Source organism: Papio anubis, chromosome 16, assembly GCF_008728515.1.
Source record: "Papio anubis isolate 15944 chromosome 16, Panubis1.0, whole genome shotgun sequence".
Classification (NCBI taxonomy): Eukaryota; Metazoa; Chordata; class Mammalia; order Primates; family Cercopithecidae; genus Papio; species Papio anubis.
In genome coordinates, this window is record NC_044991.1 from 38,310,665 (window position 1) to 38,333,086 (window position 22,422).

The 22,422-nt window shown below is 42.1% G+C and overlaps 1 protein-coding gene across 6 annotated transcripts in view; it reads right to left on the reverse strand.

Annotated features, from left to right (window-relative positions):
- CFAP61 (cilia and flagella associated protein 61) overlaps positions 1 to 22,422 on the reverse strand; it is a 303,360-nt gene that overhangs the window by 256,385 nt on the left and 24,553 nt on the right. For all 6 annotated transcript variants that reach the window (XM_017945056.2, XM_017945053.2, XM_017945054.2 and 3 more), the window contains 2 exons: positions 10,745 to 10,877; positions 2,490 to 2,649 (listed from right to left, as the gene is read on the reverse strand). In XM_017945056.2, the coding sequence (XP_017800545.1) occupies positions 2,490 to 2,649; positions 10,745 to 10,877 (293 nt within the window). The remainder of the gene's footprint in view (positions 1 to 2,489; positions 2,650 to 10,744; positions 10,878 to 22,422) is intronic.

Consider the following 22,422-nt stretch of genomic DNA (forward strand, 5'->3'; position numbering starts at 1 on the left):
AGTTCATATTTTAGAGAAATTATATTTCCTTTAACTTGAGACTTTCATCAGGCAAGAAAAGTAACAGATCACAGTACATTTAGAATTTTCTCTGGAGCCTCATTCTTTGTTGTTGTTGATAGGAAGATGGCAGCAAAATGTGTTGATGACTTTTTTCTTAGATATAATGAGCTGTTGATGATTTGTGACTCAATCCCTGGAAGTTATCTGGAAGTCTACAATGCCAGCTCCCTGGTGAAAATTTCATAAAGAACCATCTTTGTGTCAATGAACATAAAGCTGACTTTCAAAAATAAACAAGGCACAGAAGATAAGTTTTCCTATTTCTTTTACTTACCACCTGTCCTAGATTGACTGATTTTAGGTAAAAATATTAAAGGAGGTAGACAGAAGTAGGACTTCTTTTAGTGCCCATATCTCTGTGGGCTCTTGCTAGAGCTATACTAGCTTATGTGTGTTTTTAAGTCCAGGGTTCAGTTTAAATTTTGAATTTCATTGCTCCATGAAGTTTCTCAGTAATTTTCCATTCATTCTATGTAGGAAACATTAGTAGCATCAGAGCCACTCAGGAACACTCTGGAAGGGACTACATCTTTTCAACTTGTTCTTCATTACAATAGCCACAGGGGAAAAAATATTTTTAAATGTTCAGGACTTACTTTCTGTTTGGCGCTGAGCTAAGCACAACACATAGATTCTAACATTTAATCATCCCCTCAGTTCTTTGGGTTAGATACTATTTTTATCTCCATTTTATATATGAGAATATTCAGCCATAAAAAGGCAATTTAGGACCAGGTGTGGTGGCTCACACCTGTAATCCCAGCACTCTGGGAGGCCGAGGCAGGTGAATTACCTGAGGTCAGGACTTCAAGACCAGCCTAGTCAACATGGCAAAACACTGTCTCTACTAAAAATACAAAAATTAGCTGGGTGTGGTGGCAGTCGCCTGTAATCCCAGCTACTCTGGAGGCTGAGACAGGAGAATCATTTGAACCCAGGAGGCGGAGGTTGCAGTGAGCCAAGATCACACCATTGTACTCCAGCCTGGGTGACAAGAGTTAAACTCCACCTCAGGAAAAAAAAAAAAAAAAAAAAAAAAAGGCCATTTAGTGCTGCTTTCAAAGAAGAATTTAAGCATTGGAAAATGACAATGACAACTTATGGTCCCGGACTGTCTCACACTGATAAGTTCCTTCAGAACTCTCCCATGGTAGAGCTCTTCTCTGAGAAGCATGGCAAGCAAGGCTTCACTGTTAAACAATAAGGACCCCAAATCTCTTTTGGGAAGGGTGTTGTTTTCATCAGAACAAAAGGGAAACTCCTCTACCTGTGGCTTTGCAAGTTCTCTGTGATAAGTGTGTGTGTTCAGATGAGGTCTAGACGCTGTGCACTGGGTTTATGCATTCAGGAGAAAAGCTTAGCCAAGTCACTGCCTTCTGTTGTCTAGGCTGACAAGTCCTTTGCCACCAGCCAAGTGCTCCTTTTCCCATTTCTGAACAATCTTGTTATAATCTTTCAGACAGGAAAAAGCATAGCAATTTGAACTACCCTGATTTTACCCTAGGAAGATTCAAGTTGGTGGAAGGCCGACACAAAGGAAAAAAAAAAATTGCTAACGGTGATGATCAACATTTATTGAGTGCTAAGTTGACTGTGCAAAGCACCCTACTCGGCTTATCTCAGTGAAACTTCACAACCCACCCCACCCCTGCCGCCGTGTGGGAGGTATTACTATTATGCTCATTTTACAAATGAAGAAATCCAGCTTTAGAGAAGTGAATTGATGTACCCACGGTAACTTGCCTGCCTGCATCTGTTTTCTGTAAGAACTCAAATATGTAATCGCAAAGATACCCATGGATACAGTAAGACCTCACTAAATTAAAACATCAAAGTTTGAGATTACCTAATTGAATGTGGTGAAAATCTTGATACAGACAATATTTTAAAATTGATGATATCATTTCATATAGCTAGAATTAACCTAAGCAAGTTAAAAATGACTACTTGCAACAGACCTATACTACATAATGATTTGTCAAAGACAAAAACACAGAAGCACTGAAAGTTGGGATTAAAACTTCAAAGCATATAAAACTTCCTGAGTTCTTGATTTGAAAAATTCACTTGTTATGTTTGGTTCTGTGTGTGTGTGTGTGTGTGTGTGTGTGTAAAACCTGAAACACTAGTAATTATTTCACTATAACTTACATCTACTCTAGCAATGAACATTCAAGAAGTGAGCATCCTCAATATGGGAGCCCTAAAGCCCCAAGTCCAGTATGTCTAACTCCACCCCTGCACTATGACTATCTGTGCTTGTAGATATTTGCAAAAGAATGTAACCAACTATGGAACTACTCCTTAAGGGGAACTGGGGAAGGAAATATAAAGTACCCTATCTAGTTCCATCACTTAGCAAAGAGCGCAATGTGTATAAAGCATAGATTTAATTTTCCAGTGTGTCCCTATGATATCCACTGTACCTTGACTTCTTCGGACACTTAGCTCTTGTGGTGCTTCCAGAACATCATCAGGATGGGGGAAACAGAGTCCGTGGAAAGGGCCCAAGTCAAAGCACTCATGTAGCAGTTGCATGTTCACTCTTGAGCACACACTCATGAACCCAACAGCTGTGCCTGCCACCTGAAATATCCAAAACACCTTATTATTCTTTTTTTTTTGAGACAGAGTCTTGCTCTGTCACCCAGGCTGGAGTGCAGTGGTGTATCTCGGCTCACCACAACCTCCGCCTCCTGGGTTCAAGCGATTCTCCTGCCCTAGCCTCCTGTGTAGCCATGTTGGCCAGGATGGTCTCGAAGTCCTGACCTCAAGTGATCTGCCCACCTCGGCCTCCCAAAGTGCTGGGATTACAGGCATGAGCCACCACACCCAGTCCAAAACACTTCATTACTTTATCAGAGGTCAAATGATTCTCATCAGGAAACCTCCAGAGCCCTCAGTATGTGGTCGGCTGGTGGTCTGGCAGGCACCCTGAGATTTAAGGGAGGAATGAGTCTCTTCCTTAAGTACATAAAACATGCTCAAAAATGTCCCAGTAAGTGACCACTGAGGACACACCTAGTGGTGCATAAGTAACAGGGAAATTGCCAGAGTTCTTGACCATTCAACCATTGGGATACTTGCCCTCTGCTCAGACCATGCCCCTGCCTGCTCCATATCCTCTGCCATTTGGTGTCATGTGTTTGTACCCCAACATAAGCCTGGTGCTTCTGTCTACTTTCCTCCCCTCTGCCATGCACATTTCTCAGGAATACAGGTCATTGTTCCAGTGCTCATGTGATCAGCCCCCAGTACAGAGAAAGTCCATGGACCCTAGCTCCTTATCAGGTAGAAACTCTTCAATTTGTCTTGAACTCACTTATTTATTAACTGGATAGTCTGATGGGGAGGAGATATGGGGAAGGAAGTTTGGTGGAAAATGTTCGAGTGAAGTAAACTTGAGTCAGGCTGGGCTGGTTCATCAAGTGGGTCTCATCTGCAAACGTCTAACTTCCCATCACCCCGAAATGCTGGTTCTGAAGCTCTTGCAGTTGTCCCCGTGATTTTCGGTCTTTGATGAGTAATACATAGGTGAGAAGATGAGTAACTAGCTGATCTGAACCCTGGTTGGGTACCAGGTATCTGATTGGTACCAAAACATTAGAAATTAACAACAGACTTTAATTCTATCATATTCCACATTGAGAGACGGCTGTGACTGAAACTCCTTATTATATCCCTTAAGTAATTCTGTATTTCATTGTTTTCTGCAAGGAAACTGTTTAAAATTTTAAAAGAGAGAGAAAATACATAGTCCTTTGAATTTCACATAAAATAATTATTAAGTAGATTTTAAGTAAATTCTGGTTGACTGATTAGACTCTGATAGCTGTTATTAGAAACCCACATTTACTGGGTCCTATCTCTCAAGTGTTCAGACTTTTAGATAACCATTGCATTCAGAAAGTAGCAGAACTCAATAATCACAGGCATTCTCCATTTCCAAGAATGCAGCATCTTTCCATAAATGCCCAGTCAGAGAAAATGGTTAATGCTTTAACCTCCTAAAACAGAGAATCAGGCTACAATAATACTCAGTTTTTAAAATGACACCAAAAAAAATTAGGTATTAAACTACTATTTGTTCTCCAACATGTCTCCCAGTTAAAAATCATTTGCTCTCAAATGTGTTTGCAAAATAAAAGTGAGACTTCCTCTATTTTCTCCTCAAAACTGAAATACAAGGGGTATTTTTAAAAATTACTTTTTTCACGTATATTCCTTTCTTTACAGTCCCCCTAAAATGATACTGCTGAAAAAGCCTGGATTTACACAGCTGTTTTATAAAGCCATTGACACTTTAATAAAAGTCCAAAATAAACATTTTAATTTTTTTCCCAAATAACAAGTGATTGTTTGTCTTGTTTGCACTCGTGAACAAAGGCTGCATAGCCGCAGTTGTCTGGCTTCTCTGTAATTTCAGGCCCAAGACTCAGCAGACGCTGATTAACCAATCCATCTACCATATGTGCAGAAAGAGACGGCCAGCCTCACTCTCGGCAGGGAAAATTGGCATCCATCTTGGTTCACATGGAGATGTCCTTCTAATCCACAGCCGCGCTGGCGCAACAAAACTTCGATGGCCTGAAATACCTTTTGCTGGCTTCACAGCGAGCTGCATGTGCATGATAAGAATGTATTATTTATAAGACCGCTGTTAGTAATGAGCTATTACACTAATGGCTCATTGTGTTTGGAATTTGATTTCAAATGGCATGGATCACACATTCTGATGAAAATGAGAAAAACATGTTTTGCCATTAGGAACAAAGATTTAACGTTCTCCAATTCTACAACCTGTTATATTCCCATCATTCATCCAGGGTTGTAACAATTTACAAAAGTTCACAATTACAGACTACAACAGAGCAAGGACATATTGTGGAAGTGTCTGCTTTTTCCTTTGAGTTTCTTTCAAATAACCGATTTGAGACTGTTCTTAAATATGAATCTGCAGGAGTATCCAAATGCATTCTTGTGTAGGCACTGAAAAAAATAAATGGATTTAATGGACTTTTTTAACTTGTACAACAGAAAAGCATTGATTGCTGGCTGTTATCTATCTTCCTGGTGACAGAAGTACTTTCCACCACAAGTGTCTTCAATTATCTTATACTGGAGAACAAAACTGAAGGTTTTGTTTTTCTTGCTTGTCCTGTAAAGATCTACATCATGATACATAAGGTTTAGATTGCTAGAAAACTATATGTACTGTGGCCTTGTCTTCCCAAACAGGTCCATATTCCACCATGAGGGTTTTGCCCTCATTGTGACCACTGCTGGCTCTGATTCTCTCCTCCTGATGCCAAGCGCATGGCTGACCTGGCAGGCTCTCCCTGCCTGCAGGTCAGTGGTGCCTACTCGGACCACTGCTGCCCACACCATGGATGATGCCAAAGCAGACGCTCTGCCCATCTGTCACTAGGAGCCGCCGTTGGCCTCCAACTACCCTTCCCTAAAACCTCAGCTTGGAGTAAACACCAGATGTCAAGGTAAGCCAGGGTACAGTTATGACAAGGAACTTGTATGAAGTGATGGCCCCAAACTCCTCCAAACTAGCTATCAAGCCAAAGAAAGTCCTTGTAACTAAAAACCCTTTCAGTCATAAGGGTTTCCCACAGGGCACAGCCTTGCCCTCAGGCATGCTGCATGCATGGCCTGGAACTGCCATGGCTGTTCAGAAAGACAAAAACTTGATGGACTTCTTTCTGTTTCCTCTGGTTGGCAGTGGTTGCCTTAAAGTAACATGTGCCTGTAAATGCCTAATCAGCATTCCAGGGGGGGAGGGGGGAAGCCCAGATCTGTAGCATTTGCTGATTTCTGAGGTATAAGCACTCTCATCATGGCCGATGGGGGGAAAGCCCAGATTTGTAGCTTCTGCCGATTTCTGAGGTGTAAGCATTCAAATCATGGCCAATGTCAGGTGAACAGTGTGATCTCACTAAACATGTAGTTGGGAGGGAATGCACAGTAGCTAGCCATTATTTCTTACATCCACTGTATAGAGACCACAGACATTTTTTTTTAAAACCCTCAAGAGCATGGAGAATAGCAAAAAAAAAATTGAAGGTGATGAATTTCAAGTATTTATTAACTTTGTTTTAATATAATTTATTACATTGTATGTTTCTATAATTTAATTTTTAATAATAGCTGTATTTAACAAGCAGTTTGCAGAGTTCCTGAAGATTTACAATCAGCCCTTGAGAGCCAGAGCAAGCTGGCTCCAGCACACCATTGCCTAAAAGGCCCCTAGGGAGGCAGGAAAAAGGGTAGCAACAGCATTGATCTTGAACCCCAAAAGGCTTCAGACATCAGACATGGCTCACTTCAGATTAGAGGTCCCCTCCCAGATCCCAGCTCACAGTCTTGTTTCTGCCCTTCCATTTGAAGATCGAGGTCTGTGGTCTCCCCTCCACAGAACACAAAGCCTCTGATGCTTGAGGCAGCACAGCCTCTGGAAGGAGATGGGGCTGGATGCCCTCTACCTCTTTCAAGACACCAAAGAATCCTTGCAGGGTTGGAACCTCAGTTTTCAGCCTACGGCTTTGCTCTGATGTTTACACACACTGAAAGTGTGAAACATATGGCAAGAGAGAGAAAGAACGTGGAGGAAGAGGTCACTGCGGCTTCTCTACAAAGCACTGACTCAAGTGATTCAGACTAAAACTAGTACCTCGAAACCAAATAATTAAAAGCCTTCCAAAAGCAAAGACCCTGATTAAACCTGATGAGTAAAGTCTGGTCATGAAAATCCTTACTGGGGTCTGTATGAATCATTTCACTTCTCAGGAGTTTCTGTCTAGTTGTGTAAAGATAAGCTTTCCAAATGGTGCTGCTAGGCCCAAATGCTGCCAGCCCTCCCTTCTGTGGCTAGCCTGGTAGCCTGGGGCTAATGGCTCAACGAGAATACGTGAAAGCAGGTTGTTGAGAAACCATGCCAAAACCTAAATATGAGAAAATAAAATAAACATTTAAAAACTAAAATAAAAATAAATAAAAATTCTTTCAATGTAGTACTTCAGAATCTAATTTCCAGGGCCAATTGTCAGCTTCAGAAACTAATACCCACATGTTTATAAAGTCATGTCATTCTCACCAGGTGTGTTTTACCCTCATGTAGATGAGTGTTTCACCACCTGGACTGCACATTGGAATCATCTGGGGAGATTTTTAAAAATCCAGATTGAGGCCAGGCATGGTGGCTCATGCCTGCAACCCCAGCACTTTGGGAGGCCGAGGCAGGAGGACTGCAGTTTAAGACAAGCCTAGGCAACATAGTGAGACCCTGTGTCTAAAATTAAAAATAAATATATGGATTATGTCTCACCCCCAAAAGATTCATTTAATTGGCCCGAGGGTACCCCTGCAACAGGATTTTTAAAAATGGATATAATTGATATAATTCGACTACCATAAAAACAGCCCTTTAAGAAATACACAATTCAGGCCTAGTGCACTGGCTCACACCTGTAATTCCAACACTTTTGGAGGCCAAGGTGGGCAGATGACTTGAGGCTAAGAGTTTGAGACCAGCCTGGTCAACATGGCAAAACCCCATCTCTACTAAAAATACAAAAATTAGCCAGTGTGGTGGCAGGCACCTGTAATCTCAGCTACTTGGGAGGCTGAGGCAGCAGAATCACTTGAACCCAGGAGGTGGAGGTTGCAGTCAGCCAAGATCACACCACTGCACTCCAACCTGGGCAACAGAGCAAGACTCTATCTCAAAAACAAAAAAACAAAAAAAAACAAAAAAAACACACACAATTCAGTGGTTTTTAATATATTCACAAAATTGTACACCCATCACCACTATCTAATCCCAGAACATTTTCATTCCCCGACCAACCAATGCCTATGCCCAATATTAGTCACTTCTCCTTCCCCTTTCCCTCCAGACACTAATCTACCCTCTGTCTCTACAGAAGTGTCTATTCTAGGCTTTCATCTAAATGCCATCATACAATACGTGGTCTTTATGACCGACTTCTTTTCCTTAGCATCGTTTTCAAGGTTCCGACATGCTGTAGCATGTATCCGTGCTTCATTCTTCTGTTTCCTAGTACTATTCCCTCGTATGGATATGCCACAACTTGTTTACCTAGTCATCAGTAGACAGACATTTGGCCTATCTCTACTTTTTGGCTATTATGAATAATGCTGCTATGAACATTTGCATACAAGTCTTTGTGTGGACACGTGTTTTCAATTCTGTGTATGGAATTTCTGGGTCAAATGGTAACTCTTACGTTTAACTTTTGGAGAAAATGTCAGACTTTTTTCCAAAATGGCCATGGCATTTTATATTCCTACCAGCTATGAATGAGGGTTCCAGTTTCTCCACATCCTTGCCAACATCTGCTATTGTCCTGCTTTTTGATTATAACCCTCCTAGTGGAGGTAAAGTGGTATCTTACTGTGATTTTGATTTGCCTTTCCTTAATGACTAATGATGTTGAATGTCTTTTCACATGCTTATTGGCCAATTGTATCTTTTATTTATTCATTTTTTTGAAAAGTGTCTATTCAAATCATTTGCCCACATTTTATGTGGATTATTTTTCTACTGTTGTGAGAGTTCTTTGTATATATTCTGGATCCAAGTCATTGGCATGGTATGGATAGTTAAAAGCCTCCCAAGTGATTTGCATATGTGCCAAGTTTGAGAACCACTGATGTAGAACAAAGCCTCAAACTGCTCATGTCATCCAAATAAGAGAACTTTTCATTCCAAGTTTCAAGAAAAGTAATATAGTAATATTCTTTAAACAGCTCTTATAGTTTTAACAAATAATGAGTAATGAGTAGATGAAGAATCATGAATTAGAGGGTGTGGGCTGTCTTTTGGGCCCAATAGGCTGGGCCTTCTGATTTGTTTAGAAAAGCTGGGAATCAACCCAAATGTCCATCAGTGACAGACTGGATTAAGAAAATGTGGCACATGTACACCATGGAATACTATGCAGCCATAAAAAAGGATGAGTTTGTGTCCTTTGTAGGGACATGGATGCAGCTGGAAACCATCATTCTTAACAAATTATCACAAGAACAGAAAACCAAATACCGCATGTTCTCACTCATAGGTGGGAACTGAACAATGAGATCACTTGGACTCGGGAAGGGGAACATCACACACCGGGGCCTATCATGGGGAGGGGGGAGAGGGGAGGGATTGCATTGGGAGTTATACCTGATGTAAATGACGAGTTGATGGGTGCTGACGAGTTGATGGCTGCAGCACACCAACATGGCACAAGTATACATATGTAACAAACCTGCACGTTATGCACATGTACCCTAGAACTCAAAGTATAATAATAATAAAAAAAAAAGAAAAGCTGGAAATTCCAATTGTTATATAGACTTTCATAATTTTTACATTAGCTGCTAATTCAAAAATATTTAATCATATATAACTTGAATCAAATAATGAGAAAACATTGCACAAATTCAAAATGAGACATTCTACAAAATGTCTGACCTGTACTCTTCAAAACTGTAATTCTCATGGAAGATAAAGAGTCATTGGAGAATTGTTCTAGATTTAAAAAGGCTGAAGAAACAGAGCACCTGAATTCAATGAATGGCCTGGAATTACCTCTGCCATAAAGGACATTACTGGGACTGTCAGAAAAATCTGAATAAAGTCTGTAGATTAGATAAAAGAATTGCAGGAACTAGTTGGGTGTGGTGGCTCACGCCTGTAATCCCAGCACTTTGGGAGGCCAAGGCAGGCGGATCACCTGAGGTCAGGAGTTCACCTCAGGTCAGCCTGGCCAACATGGTGAAACCCCATCTCTACTAAAAATATAAAAGTTAGCTGGGCGTGGTGGCACACACTTGTAATCCCAGCTGCTCAGGAGGCTAAAGCAGGACAATCGCTTGAACCCGAGGGGCGGAGGTTGCAGTAAGCCGAGATCATGACAGTGCACTCCAGTCTGGGTGACAGAGCAAGGCTCCATCTCAAAAAATAAAAAAAATAAAAGAATTACAGGAATCATAATTACTTGGCTTTGATCATTGTATTGCAGTTATCTAAAAGAGTGTCCTTGCTTTTAGGAAATATACATTGAAATACTTAGAGGTAAAGGGGCATCATGTATGCAACTTACTCTCAAATGGTTCAGAATATACATGAGAGAGAGAGAAAGCCAGCGAGAGAGAAAGAGGTGGGTGGGGAATTAGAAAGGATGAACAAGAGAACAAAACAAATGGGGTTGGATGTTAACATTTGGGGAATCTGGGTAGTTATAAACTTTCTTTAAGTGTGAAACTATGTCAAAACAAAACGTTAAAAAAAAATACCTCTCCAACTCAAACAAAATCCATCTGCCAGCAGAACGCTGGTTTGTGACTTCTGAAGTGTGAGATTTGGGGATTCTCAGAAATCCCCCTATGCACCCCTGGGGGGTCTTTTCCATTCCCTCTCACTCTAGGAACAAGGCAAGAATCTACAGCACCCTGGGCATCTGGAAGGACCTCGCAAAAGACAGCCTAAAGTCAGTAACCCAGGGGAGGAAGTTGGCCTGGTGCACCACCTGGAAGGGCAGTGGGAGGGCCGGGGTGGCCAGGGAGACAATGGCAGCTCCAGGGGTGCCCAGCAACACAAGAGCAACACCACTCACATCCCTCCTTCCTCTCACTAAGTGTGTCCCCACATGGATCAGTCACTAACCTCACACACAACAGCATGATTCTCTTCATCTTGGGCCTCTATTAGTTCGGCCAGGAAGTATTCACCGTAAGTTTCCTTCAGAATTGTGTCATAGCGCATAAATATTGGCATGAGATCGTCATGGTCTTCCACCCTGTTTAATAGAAAGGCTGAAGTTCAGTGTTCGTTCACTCATTTTTGTCCTTCAACGGGGCACCAACTAGGTGCCAGACCCTGTTCTAAGTGCTGGGGCTACAGCAACACTCATGATATCAACTTCCCTTCTTCTTCTTCTTCTTCTTTTTTTTTTTTTGAGAGGGAGTCTAACTCTGCTGCCAGGCTGGAGTGCAGTGGCGCAATCTTGGCTCACTGCAACCTCCGCCTCCCGGGTTCAAGCGATTCTCCTGCCTCAGCCTCCTGAGTAGCTGGGACTACAGGCGCGCACCACCACACCCAGCTAATTTTTGTATTTTTAGTAGAGATAGGGTTTCACCATGTTGGCCAGGATGGTCTCTATCTCCTGACCTCGTGATCTGCCCGCCTCAGCCTCCCAAAGTGCTGGGATTACAGGCGTGAGCCACCGTGCCCAGCCTGAACTTACCTTCTAATAGGAGAAACAGACAATAAAGATGTAACCAATTTAGACAATTCTAAACATTTCAAATAATGATACATGCTTTGGGATAGAGAGTGAGAGGGTCAAGTGGTCAGGGAGGACCTCTGTGAGGAGGGTCATCTGAGCTGAGAGCAGAATGAAGAGAAAGGGAGGAAGCTATGTTGAAACCTAGAAGTGGAACATTGCAGGCAGAGGGAACACAGTTGGCATGTGTGGGTGTGGGATGCAGGGAAGCACTTTTCATGGGCCAAGGGACAAGAGACTAGGGGCAGCACTTCCCAAAGATGTTCTAAGAAACACCACTATGATATTGTCCCGAGCATCCTCCCAGCCCAAATAATTCCAGTGCCTAAAACAATAACCCGTATAAGTCTCTTTCTGTTTCATAGTTATATATTAAAGACTCTGAGAAGCACTACAGTAAAGAATATTTAACCTTGTTTATGCATTTTTCAAACACTGGCCCATGGAATCCTTTATTCCTGAGATGTCTCTGCACTTGCCATGGAGGGGAAGGCTGGTGAGGTGATGGAGCACTGCTCGCCCTCCTGGGGACATCCACTCCGCTTCCATCCTCAGGACCCTTTACAGAGACCTTGACAACTAGTTGGGGATGGGGGGTGGCGGCGGGTGGGGACAAGAACCAGATTTATTGCAACTTGGGGAGGCTGGCTCCTGTGTTCCATCTTGCCGCAGGATTTAACACTCCTTTCTTCTTTTTAGCACATTCTTGGGTAAATTTAGTGCTATTTTTTACCTGTCTGGGATGTTCTTATACTTTTTTTTTTCTGATACTCTTCCTGTAAAAATGTTTCAGCTTTGTGTTATTTTCTTCTAGTATATCTGCTTTGGCTACTAATGTCTATTTCCTTCCCCCCGAGCTTTACCATGCTACCATCTTCATCATCCCATTTTATCTTCTAGTATGTTCTTTGACATTAATAGGAGCTCCATCCACTCAGTGATCAGTATATATATATAAAGCTCAGGGCTTTATCCGGATGATTTCTGCTACTGTGTTTCTCATAGCGATCCCAGGAGGGTGGCACTGCCATTTTCACTTTGCAGAGGGAGGAGAGCAAGGCCCATGGGGATGAGGAAATGCTTTGCCTGAGATGACAGAAATAGTTGGCAGCAGAGCCGTGATATGAGCTCTGGTCTAGTGACTTAAGCGCTGCCTTCACACTCCGCTAAGCTGACAATGCACTTCAGAAATACTCCTTTATTTTGACTCTTCTTTTGAAAATTTGCAGCAGGAAGCAAAAGAGTTGAGAGGGGGGAGTCCTCGGCTAGGGGTCAGAGGTTATCATCCAGCCAGCCCTGCCACCACTCCTCCTGCCCCTGTAGGAACGAATCCCCTGATCCTGCCACAGGTGTACTCCCTAAGCCTAAATTCTTTAAACTGGATGACCCCATGCATTCTGGATGAAAATCTTCACCCTGCTCCCAGGATGAAATCTTTGCCTCTGCGGACACAAGTATAATGGTTGAAATGATGCTGGTTTTTCATTAAAAACAGTAAGTATCTTGATGGAACAACTACACAGTTGAAAAACCAGGTCTCTGGTCTTTAAAACTTCAGAGATAAGGAGGGAGCCAGCCAACAAGACCATGGTACAAGGAGGAAAACACACACACAGAAGATGAGAATTCAGGATGGAAGGGACCATCACCATGACTCCTCAGGTTGAATCTTCTCGTTAACCTCTTGATACGGTTTGGCTGTGTCCCCACCCAAATCTCATCCTGAATTGTAGTTCCCATAATCCCCACATGTCATAGGAAGGACCTGGTGGGAGGTAACTGAATCATGGGGGCAGTTCCCCCCATGCTATTCTCGTGATAGTGAGAAGGTTCTCACGATATATGATGGTTTTAGAAGGGGTCTCCCCTTTCACTCGGCTCTCATTCTTCTTTCCTGCTGCCTTGTGAAGAAAGACACGTTTGCTTCCCCTTCCACCATGATTGTAAGTTTCCTGAGGCCTCCCCAGCGCTGTGGAACTGTGAGTCAATTAAACCTCTTTTCTTTATAAATAGCCCAGTCTCAGGTATGTCCTTACAGCAGTGGGAGAATCGATTAATACACCTCTTGTCAAAACTCTCTGGAAGGAGAGACAGCAAAGGGTCATTATCCAGGCAACCAGATCCTTTGTTTTCTTAAACTGTCAACCTGGCCCTGATGTCATCACCACCAAACAGTCTTATTCCATCAAGAAAGGGCATCAGCAGGAATTTCTAGTGATGAGGCTAAATCAGGGAGCCAGAAACAAATGTCAACCGTTTTTTGAATGGGTATGACTGTACTACTGATGCTGCAGTCATTTTTCAAGCTATTTCAGCCCTGCAATAATTTACCAAAGGAAGGCCTTGACCACTTGTCCGTCTATTTCTGCACGTGATCACTGAGCATTATCAGTGGTCACCTACGGCCCAGGGGACTGAGGGACCACCATAAATGCATTAAGTCTTATGGCGCTCTTGAAAATATTAGAAATAAAATGATACAGCATAGTGGTCACAGCCTGAGCAGGGGAGCCAGGTTGCCTGTATCTGGATCCTGCTTCTGCCCACCTGTGACCTTGTGTACTTTACCTCTCTATGTTACTGTGTGTGCATCTGTCATAAAAATAGTAAATGTTTAAAAAGATCATGTGCAATGTTATAGTTATTATCATTATTACGTAGGTAGGAGAAACCAAAAAGAACTGCAGAACTTCTACAGTCAGTGGGTGGAATGAGAGAGTTTCTTACTACAGAAGCTTGAATCACTGCACTCACTTCCCATTGACTACTGTAAGGAGAAACTCTGTCATTCCACCCACCATCACTAATCTTCTTAAAACCCTGCTTTCTTCATCTTACTTTAAAACTTTTCCATGCAGCCATAAGAAATAATGAAATCATGTCTTTTGCAGCAACATAGTTGCAGCTGAAGGTCATTACCCTAAGCGAATTAACTCAGGAGCAAAAAAAACAAATGCTGCATGTTCTCACTCATAAGTAGGAGCTAAACAGTGGGCACTCATGGACATAAAGATGGTAACAATAGACACTGGGGACTTCAAGGGAGGGGAGAGAATGGGTTGAAAAACTGTTGAGTACTATGCTCAGTACCTGGGTGATGGGATCAATTGTACCCCAAACCTCAGCATCATGCAACATACCCAGGTAACAAACCTACACATGTACCCACTAAATCTAAAATAAAAGTTGAAATTAGTTTTGAAAAACTTCACTTTTGCAAGCTCCCCACTGTTTCTGGGATGGGCACAAAATTCTTTGCCTCCATCTTTCCACCCTAGTCACCAATAATGATACGAGTTGATTCACTTATTGTCTCTAGAAGGAGACTTCACCATCTTCCCTCCTTCCCACCTCTATTCCCAGCCAGTGCTCTGACCCCCTTGCCCACAACCAATTCCAGCATCCCCAAAGCTCATCTTCACCCTACACCCTCCAGTGACACTTCTCTCCCAACCTCCTTTCCCAGGAACCCAATGGTGGGATCATCACTGGATATATATTGTCCAGTTCTGGTGCTAATTCTTATAGCCAAGGTGTAGCATCTTCCCAACCAGGGAAAATGTTCTTTAGGGAAACAGAAGGAATTCTGTAGCAGTTCTGTAGCATGTAGCCCAACAGCAATAGCCAACGTGAACCGGGCCCATACCTTGTGCTGAGAACTTGTCAAGGGTCCCATTTACAGTGATAGCAGTGAAGGGCAGAATTTTTATGCCCAAGGGGCAGCATCTAGGCAGTCTGAACCTATGGTCCTATGCTGGTGGCATCATAGCCCCTCTGCTTAGCCTTCTGACTCTACTGACTAAGAAACTGGCAAAGTCACTTCAATGCTAAGCCTTGGTTTTCTCATGTACAAAAAACAGGTAGGGACAAGAATAGCTGCAAGATCCAAATGACGCATTAAAGCCTGCTCTCTGGGGCACAGTAAGTCCTTAGCAAGTGTTTGTTCTCTACATGAGCCCTCAGAACCTTGGCAGAAAAAGCCTAGAACATTCTGCTGCCTTCCAGGAACAACTCACTTCCCCACTTAACCTGCCAAAAGGGTGTTGCTAATAAGAGGTGGTGGCTTTTCTCTGTAAGAAGAGTCCTTGATGATATTGGCTAAAAATAATCTGTAAAAAATTCTAGGAGACAGTAGTCAACAAATCCATTTTCAAACATTTTGCCAAAAATAAAAGGTTGCATCAATATTTATTAACAGACATTTTAAATAATGGAAAAATAATTCAATAACCTAATCATTTTAAGTGAATGAAGACAGCAATCACCATAGGCTTTTATTTATACGATGGACACAAAAATATTACTCTACAGCTATAAACATCAGGAATAAAGGTTCCGGGAGACCCAGAGCCCTAGGCCTGCTCATGAAACCGAGCAACTCATTAACAAAGTTATCCACAATCATACCTCAACACGAATTCTTCTGGGAAAAACAGAAAAACATCCAAATCTCGGAGTTCTGAAGAGGCTCTCTTAAGCCCTTCCCCAAAATGGATAAAGAGGAACTTGTTCTGCTAAATGCATTCCTTGGGGTAATTGATAATTTATGATCTTGCATCAGCCCGAGTGCTAATGATAAAGTATGACATCAGCCTCACATAGTCTCAAATGGCATATGACAAAGTCCAGCCCCACAGAAACAAAACACCCCAGCTATGGAAAACAACTCATGTAGTCAAATGTTGCAACGTGAGTGTTCTGAGGCAACAAGCGCTGCCTGTCAAAGTCAGGATGCAAGAAGAGCCACTGTGAATTTGGCGCGGCAGCGCCACGTGCCCTGGCATTGACATGCTGCACAGTGTTCCAGTGGTGATGACGATGCGGAGTTTATAGATCAACACAGAGTGCAATGGAAATAGTACAGTTCTCTGAGTGAAAAGCAAAGTTACTTTATATCTTCCATTCAGAATGTGGCTTGGAGGGGGCAGCAATGTGCTTGTTAATGTCATTAATTATACAATATTTTATTTTAACTTCTCTGGAGGAAATAAACGGTCCACCTCATAAAGACTTATCAATCTCTCAGACACCCAGATTTCCATCAGACTCTGAAAACTGTGCCATGTGAAATGGAGTTGAACCCACACCTTAAGAAAATCGACCACCTCTCCAGGACACCCTACTTGAGAAATGGGTGTCTTCTAAGTCCACAGCTAGTAATGAGCCGGTAGCTCTCACTGGCTTCCTGGGAGCTGGGGAGAAGTGAGGACAAACTCCCTCAGCACTTCCACCAGTCGGTTAGCTGGGCTTGCTAGGAGCACCGCGACGTCCAAGCCATGCAGAGCTCTCCCCTGCAGCCTGATGGGTCTCTGGGTGACACGCAGATCCTGAAATTGCTTCATTGCCTCCACGGTCTGGCTGCTGCACTACATGATTACGGCTCCAGAGGAAAACTTGCAGGCCCGCTTCCCTCGAGTCTGAGAGGTGTGTATCACTTCCCTGCAAGCACAGAAGCCCCTGCGAATGCACAGACGGAAAGCTCACACTTAAGGACTGGAGTGACAGCAGCAGCAGCAGGCCACCTCTTCTCGATGCACCTTTGCATCCAGAATCCTGGCACAGCCTCCTCGTTCCTGTCTGATGATAGTCTCCATATCCAGACAGGATTTGCATTTCACTAGCTGGACTTTAAAAGGTACAGTTGTAAAAGGAATTCTGCTGTCACTTCAAACACCATCGATATATTTCTTCAAACCTGTGTGTGTGTGTATTTTAAGAAACCAGCGAAGAAAGAAAAAATGTCATAGAAAATCTAGTGGTAGTGCCAGAGAATGCAGTGTGTTCTAGTTACGCCAACTTTTTACCATGCACACTGTCTCAGTGTGGGGTAGGAGAACCTAAGATCAGCACCAACTAGATTGTTCTTTGGCTTCAGGTATGCAAAACCAAGCACCTTTTTTCTTTCCAAGATCTCTTGTGACCTCTAGTGGTCTTCTTTAAGAAAATCAAATCTATCATTTCTAAACTCCATACAGTATATTCCATTGTAGAACTTCAAAATGGGTTTTGGAGTCATTCAGCTTCTAGTCCTTGGAAAATGTCATGATTTAAAAAATTATGAAGGGTTTTAAGCTCAAATTTGTCACGTGCTTTTCAAAGCACATCTGATCTAAACGTCCATCCTGGGATAGTATGGCTCCAGCTGGATCGTCAACCAAGGTCTACTTACTGGGTCACTTACCAATCTTACTCATGAAGATTGTTGGGGAAAATCTGTCATTGCTCTACCCCTTCTTTTGGAATGCTTTAGGATATTCACAACAAACATCAGAATGTTTATTCATATGAAATTGCTCAGAAGTCAAGTTTAAGTGGATTTCTAAAAAGCATGACATGAGACTATCAAATGCTTCATGAAAATGATTGCCTTAAGAGTTAAAACTTTGTAATTACAAACCACCAATCTTAAATCTTAAAGAATGATTTTTTCATCTATTTTATTTTCTAATTTCAATAGTTTTGGGAATACGGGTGGTTTTTAGTTACATGGATGAGTTCCTTAATAGTGAATTCTGAGATTTTAGTGCATCCATCACCTGAGCAGCGTACACTGTACCCAATAGGTTGGATTTTATTCCTCACCCCCTCCCAACCTCCCCCTTCCCAGTCCCCACAGTCCACTATGTCACTCTGTATGCCTTTGTGTCCTCATAGCTTAGCTCCCACTTACAAGTGAGAACATACGGTATTTGGTTTTGCATTCCTGAGTTACTTCACTTAGAATAATGGCCTTCAGCTTCATCCAAGGTGCTATAAAAGACACTATTTTGTTCATTTTTATGGCTGAGTAGTATTCCATGGGGTATAAACATCATATTTTATTTATTCACTCATTGGTTGATAGGCACTTAGGTTGGTTCCATATCCTTGCAATTGTAAATTGTGCTGCTATAAACATGTGTGTGCATGTATCTTTTTCATATAATGACTTATTTTCCTTTGAGTAGATTCCCAGTAGTGGGATTCCTGTATCAAGCGGTAGCTCTACTTATAGCTCTTTAAGGAATCTCCACACTGTTTTCCATAGTGATTGTACTAATTTACATTCCCACCAGCAGTGTAAAAGTGTTCCTTTTCACCACATCCATGCCAGAATCTGTTGTTTTTTGACTTTTAAATTGTGGCCATTCTTGCAGGAGTAAGCCAGTATCTCATTATGGTTTAATTTGCATTTCCCTGATGATTAGTGATTTTTCATCTATTTTAAAAAGCAACAAGGTTGAGCCAATTTAATCAACCATTGTTATCAACAAAGAAGAAATACTCCACTAAGGAAACTTCAGTTATTTCACAACATTGTTTGAAAGCACATAATCCTTTCCTTGGCCAAGTCTCCTCCCAGCCCCAGGAGGACTTGAAAAAGACAGGTTTTCCCCCAGAAAAAGAGCATGCCAATAGTTTCTAAATCTAAACATCTCAAATCCACCATGGATGATTAATGAAGCCCACCGTAGATTTTAAAGGTGTGTCCAGAAGTAGCTATGCTTTATTTCAGATAGTATGAAAAGTACAAAACAGTAACTTCATTAATTACTGTCTAAGTAGACAGGCAGATTACAGCATAATTTTCCACATGCATAAATCAAAGAAACAGGACAGGGGATTACAGCATTAATTCATTGGTTTTGAATGTGTCACTAGCCAAATGGCCAAAGGATAATTACATCCCCAAACCCTTCACTGGTTCAGTGTCTTAAGAATTGTGGGCCGGGCGCGGTGGCTCATGCCTGTAATCCCAGCACTTTGGGAGGCCGAGACGGGCGGATCACGAGGTCAGGAGATCGAGACCATCCTGGCCAACACGGTGAAACCCCGTCTCTACTAAAATACAAAAAAAACCAGCTGGGCGTGGTGGTGGACGCCTGTAATCCCAGCTACTCAGGAGGCTGAGGCAGGAGAATGGCATGAACCCGGGAGGCGGAGCTTGCAGTGAGCGGAGATCTTGCCACTGCACTCCAGCCTGGGCGACAGAGTGAGACTCCATCTCAGAAAAAAAAAAGAATTGTGTTCTTCACCATTAACTATCAGTGCAAGTAACTACCGTTGCAATGGATGTCAAAAAACATGTGAGGGAAATTAAGAGACAGGAAGTAGCCTAAGAGCCACACAGCCATGCCCGTCTGACTTCTGTAAAGTCTCCATTTTTCTAGCATTCTTAAGGAGGGAGGTAGTCCACACAACTGCATTCTCCAGATACATGAAATCCTGTGCCTGCAAGTATCAAAACTCGAATTTGAACATGTGGATCGAGGGCTTTCTAAAATGTGCCGCACCTCTCTACCTTCTGCAGGCAAAGGCACCAACTGCCATACTGTCATACAATTCACTTCCACATGAATTCACTACTGTCCACTTATCTTCTTACAAACATCCCTTCCTCACTGCAAAGTATCCACTGTCACCTCTTTGCTATCATTCCTCCTGTGCTTTGCTTCTTTCAGATTTTCTGTGGGCACACCATCAGGGGCCGTATGTGCAAGACCTCAGGTTAAGGTATCCAGGTTTATTTCAAGTTTTGTGAGCCTTGTCCACTGAAGGTTATAGTCCATAGCACTCAAGTTTTCAAGAGAAGAAAGGAAGAGAAGGAGGAAGCGAGGAAGGAAAGGAGGGAGAAAGGGAGACCAAACCACAACCATCTGTTACCAAATGCTTACTGGGAGCCAGGCACTGGGCTGAGCACATCCCACACCTTTTCTCCTGCACCCTGCATCCTGAGTGATAAGCGGGGTATTAGGGAGTAAATTAACAGACAATACCTTACTAAAAAGTGAAAGGAATAGGGAATTTTTGGATGGGCTGTTTCTATACATGTCATTTTCAGTGTTGGATTTATATACAAGTTTTCTATTACAATAATGCCTTGCTGAATAACTAAGTTGAAAGTACTTAAGCCCTACATACCTCCAGAAAATGATAATTCCCAAGATACAAGTCGAGTATCCTGACTAAAACTTAAGAAAACACTTTCAGAAATTCGCCTCTGTCAGTTGTAACTAACTCATATCTATCCCCTGCCTAATCCTTTGAAATTGTCTAGAATTGCCTACTTTGTAGGAACATGTTTAATCATCCAGTAGGATGTTAGCTTAACTGGAAATTACTTTAAATTCAAGTATTTTATTCATTTAAAATGGAACCTATAAAAGGCACTCAAACTCTCACACATTTAGACAAACGCAATTTAAAGCAACAAAATACTATTTTGACCTAACAGATGGGGAAACTCTTTTTTTTCTTCTTCTTCTTCTTCTTTTTTTTAGACAGTCTCGTTCTGTCGCCAGGCAGAGAAAAAGGAGAAAAAGAGCAAATCAGGCTGTGGGTTGGGGAGAGGCCAATGTCTGGGCAGGCGGGCCCCCTCCCTCTCACCCAAAGTTCTTCTGATTTTTCTTTAATAGATATAGAAGCATCCAAGTTATCTATTTTTTCTTAAATGAGTTTTGGTAATTTGTGTTTTTCAAGGAATTGGCCCATTTTTATCTAAATTGTTGGATTTATTGACATTGAGTTATTTGTAGTGTCCCTGTATTAATCTTTTAATCCCTGTAGGATCTGTAGTGATATCACCTCTTTCATTCCTGATACTGGCAATTTGTCTTTTTTCTTGGTCAGTTTGGCTGGAAGTATCAGTTTTACTCATCCTATCTGTGCCTTTTTAAATTGCCAAATCTAATGGCTTCACTTTTACTCAAATAATTTCATTGCCCTGCATCTTTCGCCACTTTATGAGTCTGAATTTCTTCTATATTCCTCTCCCTCTCTTCTAGTTTTCTTTCTTATTATTCATAGCTTGTTTTCATTTTTCAAAGTTCTGCCCTGGTTGGTACTATGCTTTTTCACGGTACAATCTCCCCCTCAGCAAGACATCTCCTTCATTTTCATGATCTCCCCACTTATCGACAAACTGACAACTCACAAATGTATATCTCAAACCTGGCTTTTCCCTCTATTTCGATTTCCAACCTTCTCCTGTCCATTTAAATCTATTATTTCTACTTTCAGTTAATAAAATCACCATTTCCCCTAAACCTGAATTACCATTAACTCCTCATCCCTCAACTCCCCCATCCAACTGTAACCAAGTGCTACTCTCTAACATGTCTCTCTGTATCTATGCACCTGACCTGATCCTTTCCCCACCATGTAAACCAAAAATAAAATTCTAAGCCCCTCAAACCAATTGAATGGACTCCTCCTCTCAGCCAAGGGTATTCCAACATAAACCTGAAATACCAGTTCAGCCCATGATGGGAATGGGTGGTCAGTCATGCCTCATTATACTTTCCCTTTGGCATTAACGCACAGCTGACCAGGATTAACATGAAAACAGAGACCTTAAGAATGACAGAACAGACTCTTTGTAGGAATAAGATACCAACATGACAGCAGGGCAGGCCCTGAAATCAACTGAAGTATTTTACCCCAAAATATATTTCTTTGACATATTTTGAAATGGCCCTGTAAAGCTGTCTCTTCTGAGAAAATTCTGCATTCTGTGGGGAATCCCCTTCCCTTTCCAGGCATTTTTTTCCTGATCCAAGAGAGAATTAACTAAGAGTCAGGCATATTTTTAAGTTCGATAAAAAATATTTACAATCTATTCTCTCTGAAGCCTGCTACCTGGAGGCCTCATCTGCACAATAAGAACCTTGGTCTCCATAACCCCTGTCTTAACCCAGACACTCCCTCATATTGATTCCAGGTCTTTAGATAAACCCTTTCAACCAACTGCCAATCAGAAAATCTTTGAATCTGCCTATGACCTGGAAGGCCCTTCCCTGCTTTGAGTTGTCCTGTCTTTCCAGACTGAACCAATGCACATCTTACGTTTATTGATTTGTGTCTTATATCTCCCCAAAATGTATAAAACCAAGCTGTAGCCCAACCACTTCAGGCATAAGTTCTCAGGACCTCGTGCGGCTGTTGCAAAGTTCCCTGGTCACTCGTATTTGGCTCAGAATAAATCTCTTCAAACATTTTACCGAGTTTGACTCTTTTTGTCAACAACCTGGATCTCTGTGACCTGTCGCTGCTAGAATTCCAGCCTGTGTCATGATCTCCA